This window comes from Myotis daubentonii, chromosome X (assembly GCF_963259705.1).
Source record: "Myotis daubentonii chromosome X, mMyoDau2.1, whole genome shotgun sequence".
Classification (NCBI taxonomy): Eukaryota; Metazoa; Chordata; class Mammalia; order Chiroptera; family Vespertilionidae; genus Myotis; species Myotis daubentonii.
The window spans coordinates 129,670,918-129,690,869 of record NC_081861.1 but is presented as its reverse complement, the minus strand read 5'-3'; the positions used below and the strand labels follow the sequence as shown (position 1 = coordinate 129,690,869).

Genomic DNA, 19,952 nt, shown 5'->3' with positions numbered 1-19,952 from the left:
AACATTAAAAAATCCCTTAAAGTTTAATAAATCAGGAATTTCTTGAGGCTGCCTTAATTTCATTCTTTTCTTTTTTTATTTAATTTATTGGGTTGACATTGGTCAACATGAACATACAGGTTTCAGGAATGGTTTCTATGTTATAAGATCTATTTCATTCTTTCATTAGGAACCATGGTTTCTTTAGTCAATAATTTTTTGGTTACATTTTATTTTTATATCAGTTAGGCTTATTCTCAGTAACTTTAATTTTATTTGTATAAGTTAAATTTTACTTACTACATGGTAAATAAATAACTTCTATTTGTCTGGGAATGACAAACCACATTTTATAAATTCTGAGGCACACAATTTGGTCATATTGTGATGCCTTTGAAATCAGATGTATGTTATAATCAGTAGCATGTCATGGTTTAATTGGCAGCATTTTTCCTTTCCTAGTAGTACATAAAATTATGCTTATATTCAGTGACATCATTGATTAGATGAAATATGGTAATTCATTTTTCATAAGTTTTTTTGATTTTTTCATTTTAGTAGTTTTTGCTCTTGACTTAAAGATAACTTTATAGAGATTTTGATAAATAATTCTGTTAATGAGATAAATGACTATAATTATGGTTTCTTTAAAGCAAATGTTACAAAAATTTCATATATCTTTAAAGCAAATGTTACAAATATTTTATATTTCAAAATTTTCAAATAAATTTGAAATTTTAAAAGGAGTTTTAAAAATTTACCAATGTGAACAGAAAAGCTGTTTTAGATTTTAATATTAAGTGTCAAACCTCAGAGAGAAGGCAAGGTAGGGTGGGAGAGGGGGGAGTAAGAGATCAACCAAAGTACTTGTATGCATGCATATACGGTAAGCGTAACCAATGGACACAGACCGTATGAGGGGTGAGGGCCTGTGCTGGGGGGAGGGGGGGTTGGGAGCTGGCAGGGAGAGGTCAATGGGGGAAAGTGGAGACACATGTAATACTTTCAGCAATAAAGAATTTAAATAAAAAATTAAAATAAATAAAAGCAATTAAAAACACAGTCTGATCATTGGGTGTTTGCTTCAAGATCTGAAGTTGAAACCATATTAAGAGAATGGATCCTTCTTTCTTCACCAGTCAACGCCTTTCGTTTTCTTCATTAATATTAATTATGTAAATAAAATTTATTCTCCATATCTTACCTACTATCTGTTTTATAATACCTGCCTTTTTGTTTATTTGTTATTGGTTCCCCCCCCCCAAAGAAGTATTACAGTTAGACTTATGCAATAAACTATTGACTGGAGAAGGTCATCTCATAGAGTATAACACATTTGGAATGTTCCAGATTCTGAACCTAAGTTTTCTGGATCCTAACCTTGGGTTTCTTTGTATATTTATATGTGATCATCTTCTCAGGGATTGGCTCAGATTAACTAAAACTACAAGACTGTTATATAAATCAGAATATGTCAGTTTAAGTTGTAGCCAGAAACATTGCTATATGCTTTTTGTTTTTTTTTTATAAACTACCTCAGATGCTTTTTGGCTAAGAAATACAAATATATATTAAGGAAATTTAAAACTGTCAAGCTAACTCTAAAACTGTCAAGCAGAATCTACCTTCTGATTCTCCTAATTAGATGTTCACAGTATAACTTTAACCTCAGTTTTCTGGGTAACTTGCTGTCTACTCTGTGTTCTATCTCTAAGAAAGTAGTTTATTGGCTGGATAACAGGATAAGTAACCCAAAAGATGATGATGAATTTCATCAAACTATACCAAACAAAGTGGGAGTGCATGGCTATAAATGGCCAGAGATTCTTGAACTGCTTGTGGCCTGTGCCCTTGAATTGATTATTTATGGCAAAAGATGTATCAACTTTGATTAGTTATTAATTGAAATGCTGAGGCCTATACTGTTTTGCCAATCAGGAAAGATATTCCAGTATCCTAGAAGAGGACTTAATTGTCTCCTAGGATAGATAACATATTTGGTAAGCTCCATGCTAAGAAATCATTAGCTCTTAAGTTTTAAGTTTCCTAGAATCTTTTGAATTAATTTTCATCTACTCCCAAGGTTCTTGTACCCAAATCTTGTTTCTAGAATATTTTAAGTTTAAATTTAAACATGTCTCAAGTGAAATTTTCTTTAGAAGAGAAACCTGTAAAAGTACATGTTGAGGAAATGAGTTACTTATACTCTCAGTTTATGAAAAAAAAATATAATAAATATCCATGCTCTGTAGGTGGCTCTTTGCATTATCACTGCAGAATATTGTTATTTTAGGAATCATTATTATATACTGATAACCAATTTATATATATAAAAGCCTAAGCAACTGTTATGACAGAATGACTGGAATGACTGGTCAACAAGTTGCTATGATGCACACTGACCACCCAGGGGCAGACACTCAAGGCAGGAGCTGCCCCTTGGTGGTCAGTATGCTCCCACAGGGGGAGCGCTGCTCAGCCAGAAACTGGGCTCATGGCAGTGGCAGGAGCCTCTCCTGACTCCACAGCAGCACTACCGAGTGGCAGCAGCAGGCACAGTGGGCTGGGATGAGCATGAGCAGTGTGGCGCTGGGCCCTGGTTCTGGTTCCTCCCTGGCCACCTGCCACTTGGTGCACTGCTACATCACTCAGGGGATGTCCGACTGTCGGTTTAGGCCAGATCCTCACAGACCAGGCTGGGATCGGGTCTTAACTGGTAGTCGGACATCCCTCGAGGGGTTCCGGATTGTGAGAGGGCGCAGGCCGGGCTGAGGGACACCCCTCCCCAGTGCACAGATTTCATGCACCGGGCCTCTAGTGTAAATATAATAGAACTTCAATTTCTATAAGAGCTGTAGTAGGTATGCTGCTTCTAACTGTTTCCTTCTTTTTATTATAGGAGCCTATGGAGTTGTACTTAAATGCAGACATAAGGCAAGTACAAGAAGAAAAAATGTGTTTTAACTGTTTTGAAATTAATGTAGTGTTCTGTGCATGTGAGCATATAATTAAAGCTGTCTGGCTATAATGATGATGCTTGTTGAGTAGAATTAATATGTGAACCCAGAGAAAGGAGGTTACTTTGGGACAAGCTTTATCATGATTTGGTAGTCATTAGTTCTTTACAATCATGTGCTATATTTTATTTTTTTATTTTTTATTTTTTATTGCTTAAAGTATTACAAAGGGTATTACATATGTGTCCATTTTCCCCCCCGCCCTAGACAGTTCCCTAGCCTCCCCTGTCCCCCAGTGTCTTATGTCCATTGGTTATGCTTATATGCATGCATACAAGTCCTTTAGTTAATCTCTTACCCCCCTACCTCCTGCCCCCCAACCCTCCCCGGTCTTCCCGCTGCAGTTTGACAATATGCTTGAGGCAGCTCTGCCTCTGTATCTATTATTGTTCAAAAGTTTATAATGGTCTCTATTATCCATGAGTGAGTGAGATCATGTGGTATTTTTCCTTCATTGACTGGCTTATTTCACTTAGCATAATGCTCTCCAGTTCTATCCATGACGTTGCAAATGGTAAGAGTTCCTTCCTTTTAAGAGCAGCATAGTATTCCATCATGTAGATGTACCACAGTTTTCTAGTCCATTCATCTACTGATGGGCACTTAGGCTGTTTCCAGATCTTAGCTATGGTGAATTGTGCTGCTATGAACATAGGGGTGCATATATCCTTTCTGATTGGTGTTTCCGGTTTCTTGGGATATATTCCTAGAAGTGGGATCACAGGGTCAAATGGGAGTTCCATTTTCAGTTTTTTGAGGAAACTCCATACTGTCTTCCATAGTGGCTGCACCAGTCTGCATTCCCACCAGCAGTGCACAAGTGTTCCTTTTTCTCCACATCCTCTCCAATGTGCTATATTTTCACCTGTCCAATGTATAGTTGAAAAGCTGCCTAATGAGAAGAGGTGATAGAGAAGAAATCAAGGTAGTGATAAATTTATGTTCAGGTACTTAAGAAAAATGAACACTTTCATTCAGTTAGCATTTTTCATGTAGACCCAATACGTAACTTAGAATACTTTATGGGTCTGAATCCAGATTTTGAAGGGTATAATGGATAGGTATTTGATATAAAATAGGGCTTGGGAGAATGGTATATGGTTATTATTGATTATAGTTGATCACCCTTGCACAGCCTTGAATGAATCAAATTATATAAATTATTTGACTATGATAATCACCATTTATTCAGGTAAGTTATTTCAAGTTTTCACAGCTGTTGCTCAGTGGTGAACATGTTTTACTCAGAGAATAACTTTTAGATGATACGTGTTCTAATATTGAATCATTACCTTGTAATGATTATCTGAAACTAATATAATGTTGTATGCCAATTATACCTCAATTAAAAAAATATGGGAAGTGTTAAAGCTACAACAATTTTGACCTAATCTAAGTTCTTCTGTCTTTTATGTAAAAAAAGATTTATTAGTTGAATATTTTTTTAATGTATCCATATATCTGTCTACTTGTTTGTTAAAACATGCTTGTTAACTATAGTATGAAATGGTTCGCACTGCACACTGTTAATGCACACTGTCAGTGCCAGCAAGATGGGTCCAGAGTGAGAGTGGATGATAACAGGGATCTAAGCTCTTGGGAAACCAATTCTAAATGTGAACTCTGATTCCTAGTGGCTATGTGTAGAGCACTTTGGGTTACAAGGATAAGTAAACTGTAGTTTTCTTAACCTTGTATGGCTTAGAGTTTGTCTGAAGAGATACTTTAAAAACTGAGATTGCATCTAAAAAACTCTTTTTACTGCCCTTTCCTAAATGAGGGGACTCACAAAATAGCTCTTTAAGTATTATTTTTTTTCCCTTTCATGCATCTAAAAAGATATCGGATGGAAAATTTAAACATAAATTAGTGCCTCACTCAGAGTAATAAAAACTCTTTTTAGAATCTGCAGGTGTTTAGTCATTAGACTTGTTATAGTATATTCTTCTTTCAGCCAGAATCAAACCTTCAAATCTTCACCCCATTACCCCAAAATAGAGAATTTGATGCTTTTGGTAAGATTTACCCTTCAGGAGCAAACAAATGGATAACCACAAAATCTCATGTTATAGTTAAAAATGGATATAATAATTTCTATTGTACCATTATATACAAAATAATCATACCCATGTATTTTGCATTCCTTTTAAAATTATAAAATGGTTATAAAATGTATGATTACTTATGCATAGGTGTGTGTTTGATCACTTATGCATAAATTTGTTCTCTTTTTAAGAGGGTTGGATCTGAGTGTATATATAATTAAATAATTCCTAGTATATTGTATATTTGAGCAAGTATGAAAGAAAGTTACTGTTTAATCTGTGTACTGTTGCAAGAAATTTAGAAGTCATGTTTATAAAAAGATATAGCTTGTCTTTTGTGAACACAATAAATGTTGGTTTATTCCAGGCCAAAGACCATACTTAGTTTATTGAAATAAATGCTGCCCAATTAAAAAAGAATGTGGCCCAGCCCGGCTAGCATGGCTCAGTAGTTGAGAATTGACCTATGAACCAGGATACCATGGTTTGATACCCGGTCAGTGCACATGCCCAGGTTGTGAGCTTGATCCCCAGTGTGGGATGTGCAGGAGGCAGCCGATCAATGATTCTCTCTCATCATTGATGTTTCTGTCTCTCTCTCCCTCTCCTTTCCTCTCTGAAATCAATAAAAATATATTTTAAAAAATGTGGCCCAGCCTGGCCAACATGGCTCAGTAATTGAGTATTAACCTATGAACCAGGAGGTCATGGTTCGATTCCCAGTCAGGCCATATGCCTGGGTTGTGGGCTCGATCCCTAGTGTGAGGAGTGCAGGAGGCAGCCAATCAATGATTCTCTTGCATCATTGATGTTTCTTTCTCTCCCTCTCCCTTCCTCTCTGAAATCAATAAAAATAGATTAAAAGAATATAATGATACTCTCTTTTTGACAGTTTCTGTTTATTATACTAGAGGCCCAGTGCACAAAATTCATGTGTGGGGGGATCTCCTCAGCCCAGCCTGCACCCTCTCCAATCAGGGACCCCTCAGGGGATGTCCAACTGCCGGTTTAGACCGCTGGCTCCTAACTGCTCACCTGCCTGCCTGATTGCCCCTAACTGCCTCCCCTGCCAGCCTGGTCACCCCCAACTGCCCCCCCCCCCACTGGCCTGGTCGCCCTTTACTGCCACTCTGTCAACCTGGTCACGTCTAACTGCCCCCCCACCAGCCTGGCCGCTCCTCACTGCTTCCCCGCCGGCCTGATCGCCCCATGCAGCCTGCTGTTCAGTCGTTTGGTTGTCCCTCACTAACCCCCCTGCTGGCCTGATCACCCCATGCAGCCTGCTGTTCAGTTGTTTGGTCGTCCCTCACTAACCTTCCTGCCGGCCTGGTCACCCCATGCAGCCTGCTGTTCAGTCATTTGGTCATCCCTCACTATGCCCCATGCCGGCCTTGTTGCTCCAGGCAGCCTGGTGGTCGTTACTGTGACAGTGTCCTGGGCAATTTGCATATTCCTCTATTAGTATAGATATACACATTGACATGTATATGAAAACTCTTAGCAGTGACTGTTCAGCTATTTATGGCACTTTATGACTACTGGCATTTGGAAGACATTCTAGTTTGGACCGTCACTGCAGATATATGTTGCTGATTTTTTAAAATTTGCATGTCTGCTTTGAAGTGCCTGTGAGAGGGGAGACATGTTTTTTTTTTAATATATTTTATTGATTTTTTTTACAGAGAGGAAGGGAGAGAGATAGAGAGCTAGAAACATCGATGAGAGAGAAACATCGATCAGCTGCCTCCTGCACATCTCCCACTGGGGATGTGCCTGCAACCCAGGTACATGCCTTGACCGGAATCGAACCTGGGACCCTTGAGTCCGCAGGCTGATGCTCTATCCACTGAGCCAAACTGGTTTCGGCAGGGAGACATATTTTACAGTACAGTTTTTCTTTGCAGAAGTCCATAGAGATTGTTCTCATTACAAAGTAGGGAGAATAGAATGGTGTTGAAATAGGGAGATGATATTAGAGGCAAGAGGGTTGTGCAGCCATGTAGAGGTTGGAGGGTGATGCTGAGCCTAGGACAGGGAAGTACTGGTTCATGTAGTTCCTTTCCTTTGGCTGGGGTTGACTTATGAGAAGTTTCTGTTTGTTGTGAAGTAGTAGATGCCATATGCTCTTGAGATAGCAAGTTATACAAAGCCATGAACTATACAGTATTAGGGTACAGCCTATAAGTATTCAATTAATAATAAAGTTGACTTAAATTATAGAACCAAAAATTAAGGACACTGTAAAGAGCTGTTGCAGAGTAACAGGTCCCTGTGGAGGAATTAAAGATGATTCCAAGGACTTGTGGCAAACTGGAAAAGCATTGGTATCATGTATCTGACTGAAAAACATAAAGGGTGTGTAAGTTTAGGGGGAGAAATAATGAGTTTGGCTTTCATAATAAAGAATAAAATGGCACCAGAATACCAAACCTGATATTACTAAATACCACATATTGAACATTTACCATGTGCTAGGCACTCTACTAGATATTTTACATTTAATCCCACAACAATCCTCTTATTTCCATTTTGCAAGAGAGGAAACTGAGTCATAGAGAGGTTATGTAACAGGGCCAAGATTACACAGTTTATAAAGTGGCTTTGATCTGACTCCAGAAATGGGCTAACTTGAGCATGAGCTGGAACTGTGAAATGATATGAACCTTCCAAGAGGGAATGCAAAGCAGTGGGAAGGGCATGTTTCAAATGGTCAGACTGAAAGGAGAGAGAGGCTGACCTCTTGAAAGCAAGGAAGGAAGGTTTTTTAAAATGGCATTCACCAACTGTAAAAATCTATAAAAAAGATCTGTGATGATAAAGATTAATAGTGCCATTTATTAATGGCCTCTTTGAGTGAAATGGTACATCGAATGCCAAATTGAAAGAGGCTAAGGAGAGAAAACATGGATAAAATCTGGATTGTGCCATTTTCCACATTTGAGATTTGAAAGACTGAGATTAAGAGTAGGAAGAAGAGTAGATTTGATGAAATATTCACTAGTTAGAAATATCCTTATTTCCCTGTACTAAAAAGGATTCTTTGTCTGTTTGCTATTACTTAATATTTGTCTTTTGCTATAAGGCTTTGTTTTTAGTGAGCATTATACATTTTGAATTAGTGATTCCTTTTTTTCCTTTTTCAGATTAATTTTGCTTTTCCGCCAAAAAGCTAAATGATGATTTGGTTACTTTTTTTTTTTTTTTTTAAGCAAGCTATTTGTTGTTGTTGTTAATCCTCACCAAAGGATATTTTTCCCATTGATTTTTAGGGAAAGTGGAAGGGAGGGGGAGAGACAGAGAGAGAGAAACGTCAATGTGAGAGAGACACATCAACTGGTTATCTCCTGCATGTGTCTGACCGGGGCTGGGGATCTAGGCTGCAACAGAGGTATGTGCCCTTGGTTGGAATTGAACCCGAGACCCTTCAGTCTGGGGGCTGACGCTCTAATCACTGAGACAAACCGGCCAGGGCTAAAGCAAATTATTTTAAGAAGATATTTGAGGAAAATTTAGTGAACCATCATCATTTTGTTTTAACCATCATCAATTTAACAGATTATTTATAGTCTGCCATATCAAACCACAGTTATTTTATACTAAAAATAAATTTTTACTTTTTTTTCCTACAGTAAATAAGACTAATGTTTTTCTTTGAGTTTTAGTTTTTACATGTGAATTGAGTTTTTAAAACAAAGCTTAGGGAGAGTCAACAATGAGAAACTGAATACATTGGATTGATTATATTATTTCATCTTATTTAAATAACAAGAAAGTGTGATTTTTGCTTTTCGTGTGTAAAATTTTTAACATTTGAAGAAAATTAAAGAGGGGCTTGAGGTTTTTCATAAAGATTGTCAGGAGCTGGAAAGAATCCAGTACTGATTATTTTGTCATAATAATTTTTAAGTAATTACTCTCTCCTAAGTGGCATTAATTTATTGCATGTTACAGAGATCAATGAGATGCCAATATAAAACTGTATTTCAGATCAGGAACAGCGATAGTAAGAATCATTCATGGGGGAAAACATCTTCCATTACCTCTTACATAGACACTCATATAGAACCATATTTCTATGTAGTTTCCTCTCTTGACCTGGTTTTCGTTGCCATTCAGTTATTTGTAGAATAGTTTCTGGGACATTACAAAAGTCTCACCAAAATTGTCCTTTTTTGAATTATAATATTTTATAATTTCAATTCTACAAGTCTGTTGATATAGGAAAAACCACCTCTGTTTCTGTTGTCTGATTATCAATAAAAGAAATAATGGCTTACTTGTCAATTTCCAGGAGAGTGATTTCTTTAGGGAACTAGAAGAATTTTGGGTTTTTGCAGGTTTCCTGGTTGCCTTTATCCTCATCATCCTAATCTGGATTTGTTTTGTTGTAGTTTGTTTTTTAGTAAGTGGCATAAGGGAATGGTCATATTAGAACTAGCCAGTATTAGCTCTGTGTGCATTGTCTACACAGAATACTTTACTTCAATCACCCTTCTTATAGTAAATCAGTTCTCAGTCCCTAAATGATTATATCCCCACCCACCACTCAGTCTAGAGCAGCGGTTCTCAACCTGTAGGTCGCGACCCCTTTGGCGGTCCAACAACCCTTTCACGGATCGCCTAAGACCATCCTGCATATCAGATATTTACATGATGATTCATAACAGTAGCAACATTACAGTTATGAAGTATCAACGAAAATAATTTTATGGTTGGGTCACAAAATGAGGAACTGTATTTAAAGGGCCAGAAGGTTGAGAACCACTGGCTAGAGGATGAGTTGGCTGGGGTACTAGATGGACTTTAAAGTCCCCTTTTCTGCTAATCATAAAAACATAATTCAAAGAAGAGAACATTTTTTTTCTACATCTTCTTAAGATGAGTCATTTCATTAGTTTCTGATAATGTGTGTGCTTAAGAGATTTATATTAGTTTTTTTAAAAAAAACCTTTATTGTTGAAAGTATTATAGATGCCCTCCCTCTTTATCCCCCCCCCATTGACTCCCTCCACCTCGCCCCCCCCCCCAGGCCTTCACCATACTAGCTTTTCAATATGACCTTTTTTTCAAAGCTCTAGGAGCAAAAATGAGTGTGAATCATTTTTCTATACAGGCCTGAAATATATAAGGGGAGGGCAAAAGTAGGTTTACAGTTGTTGGTATGGGAAATAATAAAATAATTCATAAATAATAATACAAGAACTATGTGTCTCACCTACTCACAACTGTAAACCTACTTCTGTCCACTTTTATTCACTGGTAATATAAGAAAAGGAACTTACCAACAAATGTCCATATAGTGGGAACTTCTATGAATTGTTAAAATCAGTGACTGGAACATAGTACACAGTGATCTTTTTCTACAAAAAAGTAACCTAACCCTGAAATACTATTAGAAGCTATATAATGCTTCTGAGCTTTACTACTTCTTAATTTTAAAGATTTGTTTAATAAGTTAAAGCATTTTAATTTTTAACACCAAATAAAAATTGTTTTCTACCTCTTACATTTAATAGTATTGTGTTCTAGGCATGGCATCTATCTATATATCTATATATATAAAAACCTAGGTGACTGTTATGACCGAACGACCAGAACGACCAGTCGACCAGTCTCTATGACATGCACTGACCACCAGGGGCAGACGTTCAATGCAGGAGCTGTCCCCTGGTGGTCAGTGCGCTCTCACAGCCAACCTCCCCCAGTCCCTCCCCTGTCCGGCAGGCCCCAGCTGGCCTGGCCCCGATCAGGACTGGGCGAGACAATCCCTGATAGGCCTGATTGCCAGCCAGGCCTAGGGACCCCACCCATGTTCAAGTTTTGTGCACTGGGCCTCTAGTTATAAAATAAAATTCAAATATCTGTTTAAGAAAAATCTATTGCGTGCCTACAAAATTTCAGGTACTCTGCTAGGCAATGGCTCTGCAAAAATCAGTAAGATGTAATTCCTATTTTTGAGGAATATAGGCTAGCATGTATAAATGAACAAATAAAAAACCATGTTTTTATTTGTCAGGAAGCTTAAAATATAGTTTGGGAGAGATAAATTTGAGAAAAGATTGTAGTTGAAATGATACTGTGAAACCTTATTTCCCATTTTTAAAATAAATTCTCCATTAAAATCTGTTTAGGAACAAACTCATGTCAGTAATAAAGAAAAATGCCTTTTCATATTATCTTTAATATCAGTTTCTTGATATCCACAAAATAGCTTCCTGGGATTAGGATCACATTGAATTTATAGATCAAGTTGAGAAGAGCTGACATAATAATATTGAGTCTTCCGATCCATAAACAGAATATCTCTCCATTTATTTAGATCTTTGATTTCTATCAAGATTTATGTAGTTTTTTAGAATACAGATCTTGCAAATATTTTGTTAGATTTATACCTATGTACTTCTTTACTTCTAGTGATAATATAAATGGTATTGTGTTTTCAATTTTAATTTCTCATTGTTCATTGTTTCTTCTCTTTGGTCTCATTCTTCTCCTTCTGATATTCCAGTTACACCTTTTGTAATTGTTCCACAGATCTTGGATATTCTGTGCTGCTTTTTAAAATTATTTTTTTTCTCTTTTCATTTTAGTTTGGGAATTTCTATTGACATATCTTTAAGTTTACTAATTCTTTCCTTGGCTATGTCCAATCTACTGATGAGTCCATTAAAGGTATTATTCATTTTCTTGTTATAGTTCTTTTGATTTCTAGCATTTTCTTTTGAATTCTCATTAGAGTTGTATATGCTTACATTACCCATATGTTCTTGTATGTTGTCTGCTTTTTCCATTAGAGCTCTTAGTATAGTAATCCTAGTTATTTTAATCTTCTTATCTGAAATTATTCCTGATAATCCCCAGATCTGTGCCATACCTGAGTCTGGTTCTGATGCTTGCTTTGTCTTTTCACCCTGTGTTTTTTCTTGCCTTTTACCATGTTTTTTAATGTTTTTCTTTTATAAGCCAGATAGGATATATTGGCTAATAGGACCTGAGGTAAATCGTGCTTTAGTATAAGGTTTTATATTAATTTGGCTAGGAGCTAGGTTATATTTAATGTTTGTTGTAGGTGTAGGTGCCAGAGGCTTTAGTTTCTTCTAGTGTCTATGCTTTTCTTTATTTTTCCCCCTATTATGCTTGGGTTTCCCTAAGAACTTCTTTTTAAATAAAGTTTATTTCTTGCAACTCTTTCACTTGTAATCCGCTGTTACTGTACTAGGACCCTGGTGACATGGTGTTGGAGTTTGGGGAAGAAGTGTTCTGTAATCTTCGGACCAAATCTTAGTCTTTTGGTGGGCCTGAGTACTGGGATGCAACCTTTATTTCTTAGTCCCCCCCCCCCCCCGCCTCTTGCTTTTAGGTGAAACAAGAAGGCTATATGGGGCTATAATTGGCTAATTTCCCCTTTCCCAGGGTAACGTTTAAGGCTCTGGTAAATTTTACCTTGGAGTGTTGGCCTTTGTTATGGATAACATTCTGGGCTTATTTCAAAACTGTTACTTTTCCCTTCAGCATATTTCAAAATGGTTACTTTCCCCTTTCCTTTACCCAAAAGGGAGAAGATTTTTCATTAGATCTTCACCCTTGGTGCATTTCAAAACTGTTACTTTTCTTTTCCTCTCACCCAAAAGTGGAGGAGATAATTCTTGGATCTTTATAGTCAGAACCTAGTGATTTTCCTGGAGGTAAAGCCACGGTTGTGTGGAGGCCCTTCTAAGATTGGGCCCCCAGGAGTTCTTACTCGCAAGGGTTTGTCAAAATTACCATTTAAGTTTTCTTACTTGTGATTACTCTAGCACAGTGATGGCGAACCTATGACACGAGTGTCAGAGGTGACATGCGAACTCATTTTTTTGGTTGATTTTTCCTTGTTAAATGGCATTTAAATATATAAAATAAATATTAAAAATATGTCTTTGTTTTACTATGGTGGCAAATACCAAAAAATTTCTGTATGTGACACGGCACCAGAGTTAAGTTAGGGTTTTTCAAAATGCTGACACGCCGAGCTCAAAAAGTTCGCCATCACTGCTCTAGCACCTTGTGCTCCAGGTAAGCTGATCTTGGATGTGAGTCTCTATATTTGCCTCTCTCCAGATTTCAGGAGTTCAGTTTGCCCTATATTCTCAATTCTCTGATAAGCCTAGGAAAAGTTATTGAGTTTTAGTTTATTTGGGGTGTTTTGTTGTTGTAATGACCGGAGTAACAATATGTACTAGTAAGCACTTCACGTGTTGGAGCTGAAACCTGAAGTTTTACATTTATACTTTATTATTTATTTATTTTTTTAATCATCATCCGAGGATATTTTTTCTATTTATTTCTAGAGAGAATGGAAGGGAGGGTGGAGAGAGAGAAACATCAACGAGAGAGACACGTTGATTGGTTGCCTCCCCCACACACCCCGACCACGGTTGGGGAACCTGCAACCAAGGTATGTGGCCTTGACTGGAAATCGAACCTGTGACCCTCAGTCCACAGGCTGACTGTCTAACCACTGAGAAAACCAGCCAGGGCTACATTTATACTTTCAAATTGGGACTATCTTGTCCAGTTTAAAAGTACTATTCAGCAAGAGGCTTTTAAGTTTCCCATGAACCATTTGCTTAACTGAGATGACTCATTCTCAGCTATTTTCATTCCTTTGAATCTCAGATCTGTGTATTTTCAAAGTGCTTAGTAAGAAGTTTTTCAGAACAAAATATATGAAAAACTTAGAAACTTCATGTAGTTCTATAAAATGCTAATAACTATCCTAAACTAACTAGAATTATTGATTTTCTCACCCCATCCCAGCACTTTTTGTTTTATCAGATACCGTCTATAAACCATGCTAAAGAAGTTTTGTGGGTTATTTTCTTTACCCTTCACTTGGTATTTTATCCACATATTTTTGAAGAAGCAACTCAATTTTCTAAGGCACTTTGAAATCTCTGGAGACTAAACACTGTTTAAATTTGAAAAACTAATGAGAATAAATTCGAAGTCTTGCGTGCCATTGGGTTATTTTCAATTAACCTTGAAGAATATACTAATTATCAACTATAAATCTTGGTGACTTTAGCTTAATAATATTACTTTCAGAATCTGTGTGATAGACGGCAAATTGGCTCAGCTAGGTTACTAAAGCAAAGAAAGACTATGTGTACTTTGAAGTTTTATAATTTGATTACTTACTAAAAAATTGCAGTTGGAGAGACTTCAGTTCTTATCCTTAGAGAACAGTTGTAACCAACCTTGGGAGATGGAGACCATTTAAATTACATTAACCGTGCCCCTTTTGATGTTTCATTTTAAGTTTTACTTTTCTCACTGAATCTGCTATAAGGAACAGCCAGTAGAACAAGAAACAAATTAGCTGCGTGGTATTTAATTTTGCTTATTAGTTTGCAAATCCATGTTATGTTTATTTTAATCAATATTTTCCTGTTTCAATTTTTCTAATTGCTTAAAATGAATATCTTTGGGAATTAAAGATTATTTTGAAGAGGGAGAACTAAAATATTAAGTATTATGAATATCTTAGTGTATTAAATAAAACTTGCTTTAAAAGGTGATGAGTTGGTGCTGTATTGAAAGGGTTTGGTTGAAAGTAATTTTTTTTTTGCCATGTAATAATCAATTAGCTGAAGTTCACTTTAAGGTAAGATACATTTGTCTAGCATAATCTGAATTTGAGGCAGAAAGCTTTCCCTAGGCTTTTGCTTAGAAACGTTTCTTATAAAGAAATAGGGCTATTGGGGCAAAATAGAGAAAGAAGAGTAGGTCTTCAGTAGTGGCCCAGTTATGTGTTGTGCTAGGTTCTACCCACCCTTAATAGGTTGGTGGGTTGTATCAGTGTTGCTCCTACTGAATTTTTTTAAAAAGCTCTAGATATATTTTAGTAATATCCTAGAAGAAACCCACAAGAATGAACATAGCATATTAATATTTTAACCTTAACCATAAAGCTTCCATGTGCTAACAATGCAACTAAAGATAATGGTCCACATTCAGTAAATATGTATTTAATTTGAGGCTCCTGTTGGTAGGGACCTGACTTCCAATTCTCAGATAAAAAGGGAGCAGCAACTTCTCTTTTTTTCTTCTGATCTTGCTTCTTCTTGCTAAGGAGAATGGCAGCTACCCTTGCAAAATGCTCCTTTGTTCAGGACCACAGCACCAGTATTGATCGCCTATTTCAGAGACTCTCAGGACAAGTCCCATGATTCTTGACATCCTCTTTTACTTTTTGTTACCACCAAAACTCACTGACTGCACATTAGCATAGAACCCTCATCCCTGCACTGCTCTGTACATCCCTCAATCGCGTCTTGTCCCCTAGAGCTCCCAAGCTGCCATTAGTAATTGCTCTGTGGCCTCAATCCTGCCCCAGCCTTGCAGTGCACTCTGGCTTTCTGCCTCTGGGCTTCTCTGCTGCTACCAAGTGGGTGCCTGAGGCAGCCCCCTCTGGGACCAGTCTACTACTTCTGCCTAACTACCTGTAACTGTGCTGCCTACCTTTCAGCTCCTTGAATACAATGATTTCTTCCCTCTTCAGATTTTTGCCCGTGCTGCTTCCTTCACATGCAACAATTTTACATTCTTTGCCTGACTGACTCTATACAGACTGGTCTTGGTTTCCTTGTATTGATCTCCTGTTGGTGCCTATTTGTTTCCTTCTTGGGACTTATTTAAATTTGCAATTGTATATTTACTTACTCAGCCTTTTCCATTGATTCTAAGATGTATATTTCCTCCCACATTTCTGAAATTGGGGCACATGTTACACTGGATGCTTTGATTGCTTTTTAAATAGTAAGTAAAGTAATGGTTTATTTTATCAAACGTACCTTAGATTTAATGAAATATTGAATTTTTAATTATGTTTCCCCCAGTTGATCATGAGTTCCACAGGAATTCTATTTTACTCACCAGTAGGAATCAGTGCCGCATATAGAATCTGGCACCTAGGTAGGCTCTGAATAAATAATGCTTGAATGAATATCAGTATCTATTTGGGAGATGATGGCCCTAATACATCTGAAGATGAATCAGTATATGCATGTGAGTTGTTTAATTCAGTTTCTGTGTTTGAGTCTTTATCTTTGGAAATATTTTTATTCAGTACTCTGAAGGAGACTTGTAGATGTGTCTGTTTTGTTCCCGTAATGTGCCATCATCAATATATGGACATCCTTATTTAAGAGTATTTACTCACCAAATATGAAAATGAATCAACATAAGCTTTTATCAGGTATCAGCAATTGTCTTTCATTAGGGGGAAGAATGAAGAAGAATACTAATAGCAGACTTATAAACTGAGACAGTTTTGAGTGCTTGAACTTTTTCATTTTACTTCAACTTCTAAGGAGGGCAGTCACTGGCGTGCCTACTTTACTTGTTTTAAGTGATAGAACAGCAAACAGGCAACATGAGTGACTGGTGTGCCTTAGGCCAACTCTTAGACAGGGTTCAAGATTACTCCACTGCTAGAGGGAAAGTGTAGCTCTCAGTTATTTTCATTTTCTGAGTCTTGCTACTGAGGACAATGATTGAGTCAGCCTGGGATGATGAGGATTTTACCTTTCGTTGTAAATTCACAGCCTTGTTGTGACTTTGTCTATGATAAGTCCTTCCCATTCGCTCATGTGTGCTTCTGGGTCCTGCAGATCATATTTATGTCTGTCCCCACACTCTTGTACCTAGTGAATGTTACCTGGTGATTGAAAGGAAGAGAAGATGAATAAGAAAGAGGAGGAACTCAGCGTTGCCCCAACTGAAGGTGTCAGTGTGGAAATGCACTTGCAGGAAAAGGAAATCAAGAAGTTTAAGTACGGCCCTGGCTGTGTGGCTCAGTTGATTGGAGCATCATCCTGTACACCAAAGGGTGTGGGTTCAATTCCCGGTCAGGGCACATACCTAAGTTGCAGATTCAATCCCTAGTCAGGGGGCATACAGGAGGCAACAGTTTGATGTTTCCTTCCCTCCTCCCTCCCTCCCTCTCTCTTTAAAAACCAGTGAAAACATATTCTTGGGTGAGGATTAAGAATAAAAGTTTAAATATGACACTGAAGAACACGGCAAAGTGAAAATGAGAGGGGGCCTGCTGTGAACTTATGCCATTAGTATCTTCTTTAAGTCTGTCTTTGAGGTGGCCTTCCTGCTGATCTATGGGTTCAGTGTGAATGTGATTTACACGTGCAGATGGCACCCTTGTTTTCATCAGGGGGACTGCTTCCTTTCTTACCCCACAGAGAAAAGCATCTTGGTGTTTTTCGTGCTGGTGGTGTCCTTGATGTCTCTTGACTTGAACATCATCAAACTATTCTCTGTGAAAGATCTGGAGAGTGAGTCTTACCACAATACTTATGGTCAGCCAATCCCCTTCAATGGCTCCTCATTAACTCTTCCTTTCTCTGCCACGTCCACTGCTTTCTGGGAACAAGCTGCTTTCTGGGGACAGAAACAGTTCTTACCACAATCACAACAATCAAATAAGTAAGCATAATAGTGCTAATTATAGCACATAGCAAGATTGAATGGTGAACGCAGGAAGCACCATCTCTAACTCAGGTGCACAGCCTTTTTATTTCTCTCATGAGAAGCAGAATTCTTTTAAAAAATATTTTTATTGATTTCAAAGAGGAAGGGAGAGGGGGAGAGAGAGAGAAACATCAGTGATGAGAAAGAATCATTGATTGGCTGCCTCCTGCATGTCCCCGATTGGGGATCAAGCTAGCAACCCCGACATGTGCCCTGACCAGGAATTGAACCAACCCTGACCTCCTGGTTCATAGGTTGATGCTCAACCACTGACCCATGCTGGCCAGGCGAGAAGCAGAATTCTTAAAAAAAACACCTAGGTACTGGTCATTACTGGTAGCCACTGTAAACCAGTGGCCGTTCTGCAGAGCCAGCAGTCGTGCCAGCAACAGTGTAACGACCTAGAGATCTAGACACATGCTTGATTCTGCTCAATTGTTAAAGAAAAGGAAGGTGCAGTAGAAAGTACACTTTTGTTCCATTGGAGGTGGTGCTCAACAAGCTCAGTTGCCAGGCTTAGCAGACATAAAGCCATTAGATTCCCAGGGTTCTTCTGGGGTGCCAGGAATGGGAGGGTGGAGAGAGTGATTAACAAAGGTTCATGTTGGTATTTAAAGTGGTTGACTCAAAGAATTTACATTCTAAATAAAACTTAGACTAGGTGATGCATAAGTAATGCCTTTTTCTCTACCATGTTCCCCTAGAATGGTTCAATGTATATGAAAGTGATAGATATTTGTCACATATTGGTGCAAACAGATGCAGTATAAACTCATGCACATAGATTTTTAAAAATGTACACACAGTGTTCACATTTGAGCCTTTCTCATGGATTTTGTGGTGTGAGCCCAAATGATGTTTCTGTTACATAATTCCTACTGGGAAAATAAAGTACTTTCTTTTCCTAACTTTCCCCTCCCCCCACAGTGTTTCCTATTGTGGATACTGGTTCTGTTCATTATGACTTTTTCTATATTTCTATATATCTAAATCACGAATGATTTCTTTTTCTGAAATGTAATCATTAATGCTTGAATGATAGAATTTAGTAAACAGCGCTCATTAATGTGAGAACCTTAAGAGAAATACTTAGAGCTGTACTATTAAATGCTTTTACATGAATTTTGCAGTAACTGATAGGCCTTGGCTTTATCCTACTTAATAAACTGTATTTCAGAACTTGTACTCTATTAGGAATTTAGTAGCTTGTGTTTGGGAGTGATCAACATTTTTTATGTTTGTAATAAGATTTTATTTGGAATGCAAGATAGATTGAACGAGGTTTGAGTATTACCATGTAGCTAATTGTTTGAAATATGCACTAAAAAAATCTAACCATTTCTTCAAATATCTTTTTTAAAAGCTTTTCACAGATGATTGGTGAAAATCCTGAGCTTTATACTTTGTTATTGCACAAGAGCTACATAAGCAGTTTTGTACAATGAGGAATACTAATTTAACATTTCACATTAAGCTACTGTCATGTTCAGCTTTATTGCAGGTGGTGTAGTCCATCATATATTCTAGAGAGTGTTCTTTACCCAATTAAATTTTGAGAGCAACCTGCATCTTTTGAACTCTTCTTGGTACATCATAATCTAAGCAAAATACACTAGAATCAGATTTATAGAAATGGAATTGTGATACTATGTTACAGAAAGTTTTAGTATTGGCATCTTTAATTATACATAGCAGGGTCACAGATATACCCACTACTTTCAGATTTAAAAAAAAAAAAGTAGCTTCTTTTTTTACTCTTTTAATTGATCTACTCTTTATCAGAAGCTTCCTCCCACTCCACAGGGCACTGTGGGAAAGAGAAGATGGGAACAACTTAAACATTAAACCTGCCAATCCACAGCATCCTGATCTGACAGTTTAAACAGTCTCATTTAGAAAACCTAGTCTCTTGGTTTAATGAAGTCTTTCAGATATCCTCACAAGCCCTTTTGTGAGAATAATCACAATTATACTACTGGGAGGTGTGTTTCTTTGGGACACTACAAAATTTCTGAAACTTTGGAATCAGATTGGACACTGCTACCCTCACTTCCTGTTTCACATTCATTTTCTCATGTTGCTTGCTTTATTGTCTTTAAAATTTTTATCATGAGATAATTATCTATTCTCATGCAAGTTGAGGAAATTCCCTTCTATTCCTTGGTTGCCAGAGAGTTTTAAAATCACAAATGATGAATTTTATCCAATTATTTTACTGTATCAATTGATGATCGTATGATTTTCCTTCTTTACCTTGTTGATATAATTTTCTTTTCTTTTTTTAAACATGTGTTGTTTTTTTTTTCTTTCTTTTTTTTTTTTTTCCCAATACATTCCATTGATTTTTCACAGAGAGGAAGGGAGAGAGACAGAGAGTCAGAAACAT

At 37.3% G+C, this 19,952-nt stretch overlaps 1 protein-coding gene and 1 pseudogene across 3 annotated transcripts in view; both read left to right on the top strand.

Moving 5' to 3' along the window:
* The window catches only part of CDKL5 (cyclin dependent kinase like 5), a 188,129-nt gene that overhangs the window by 66,430 nt on the left and 101,747 nt on the right, over window positions 1-19,952 (top strand). For all 3 annotated transcript variants that reach the window (XM_059679845.1, XM_059679844.1, XM_059679843.1), the window contains one exon: window positions 2,879-2,913. In XM_059679845.1, coding sequence (XP_059535828.1) covers window positions 2,879-2,913 — 35 coding nt within the window. The remainder of the gene's footprint in view (window positions 1-2,878; window positions 2,914-19,952) is intronic.
* LOC132224067 (gap junction alpha-1 protein-like) lies at window positions 16,455-17,637 on the top strand (annotated as a pseudogene).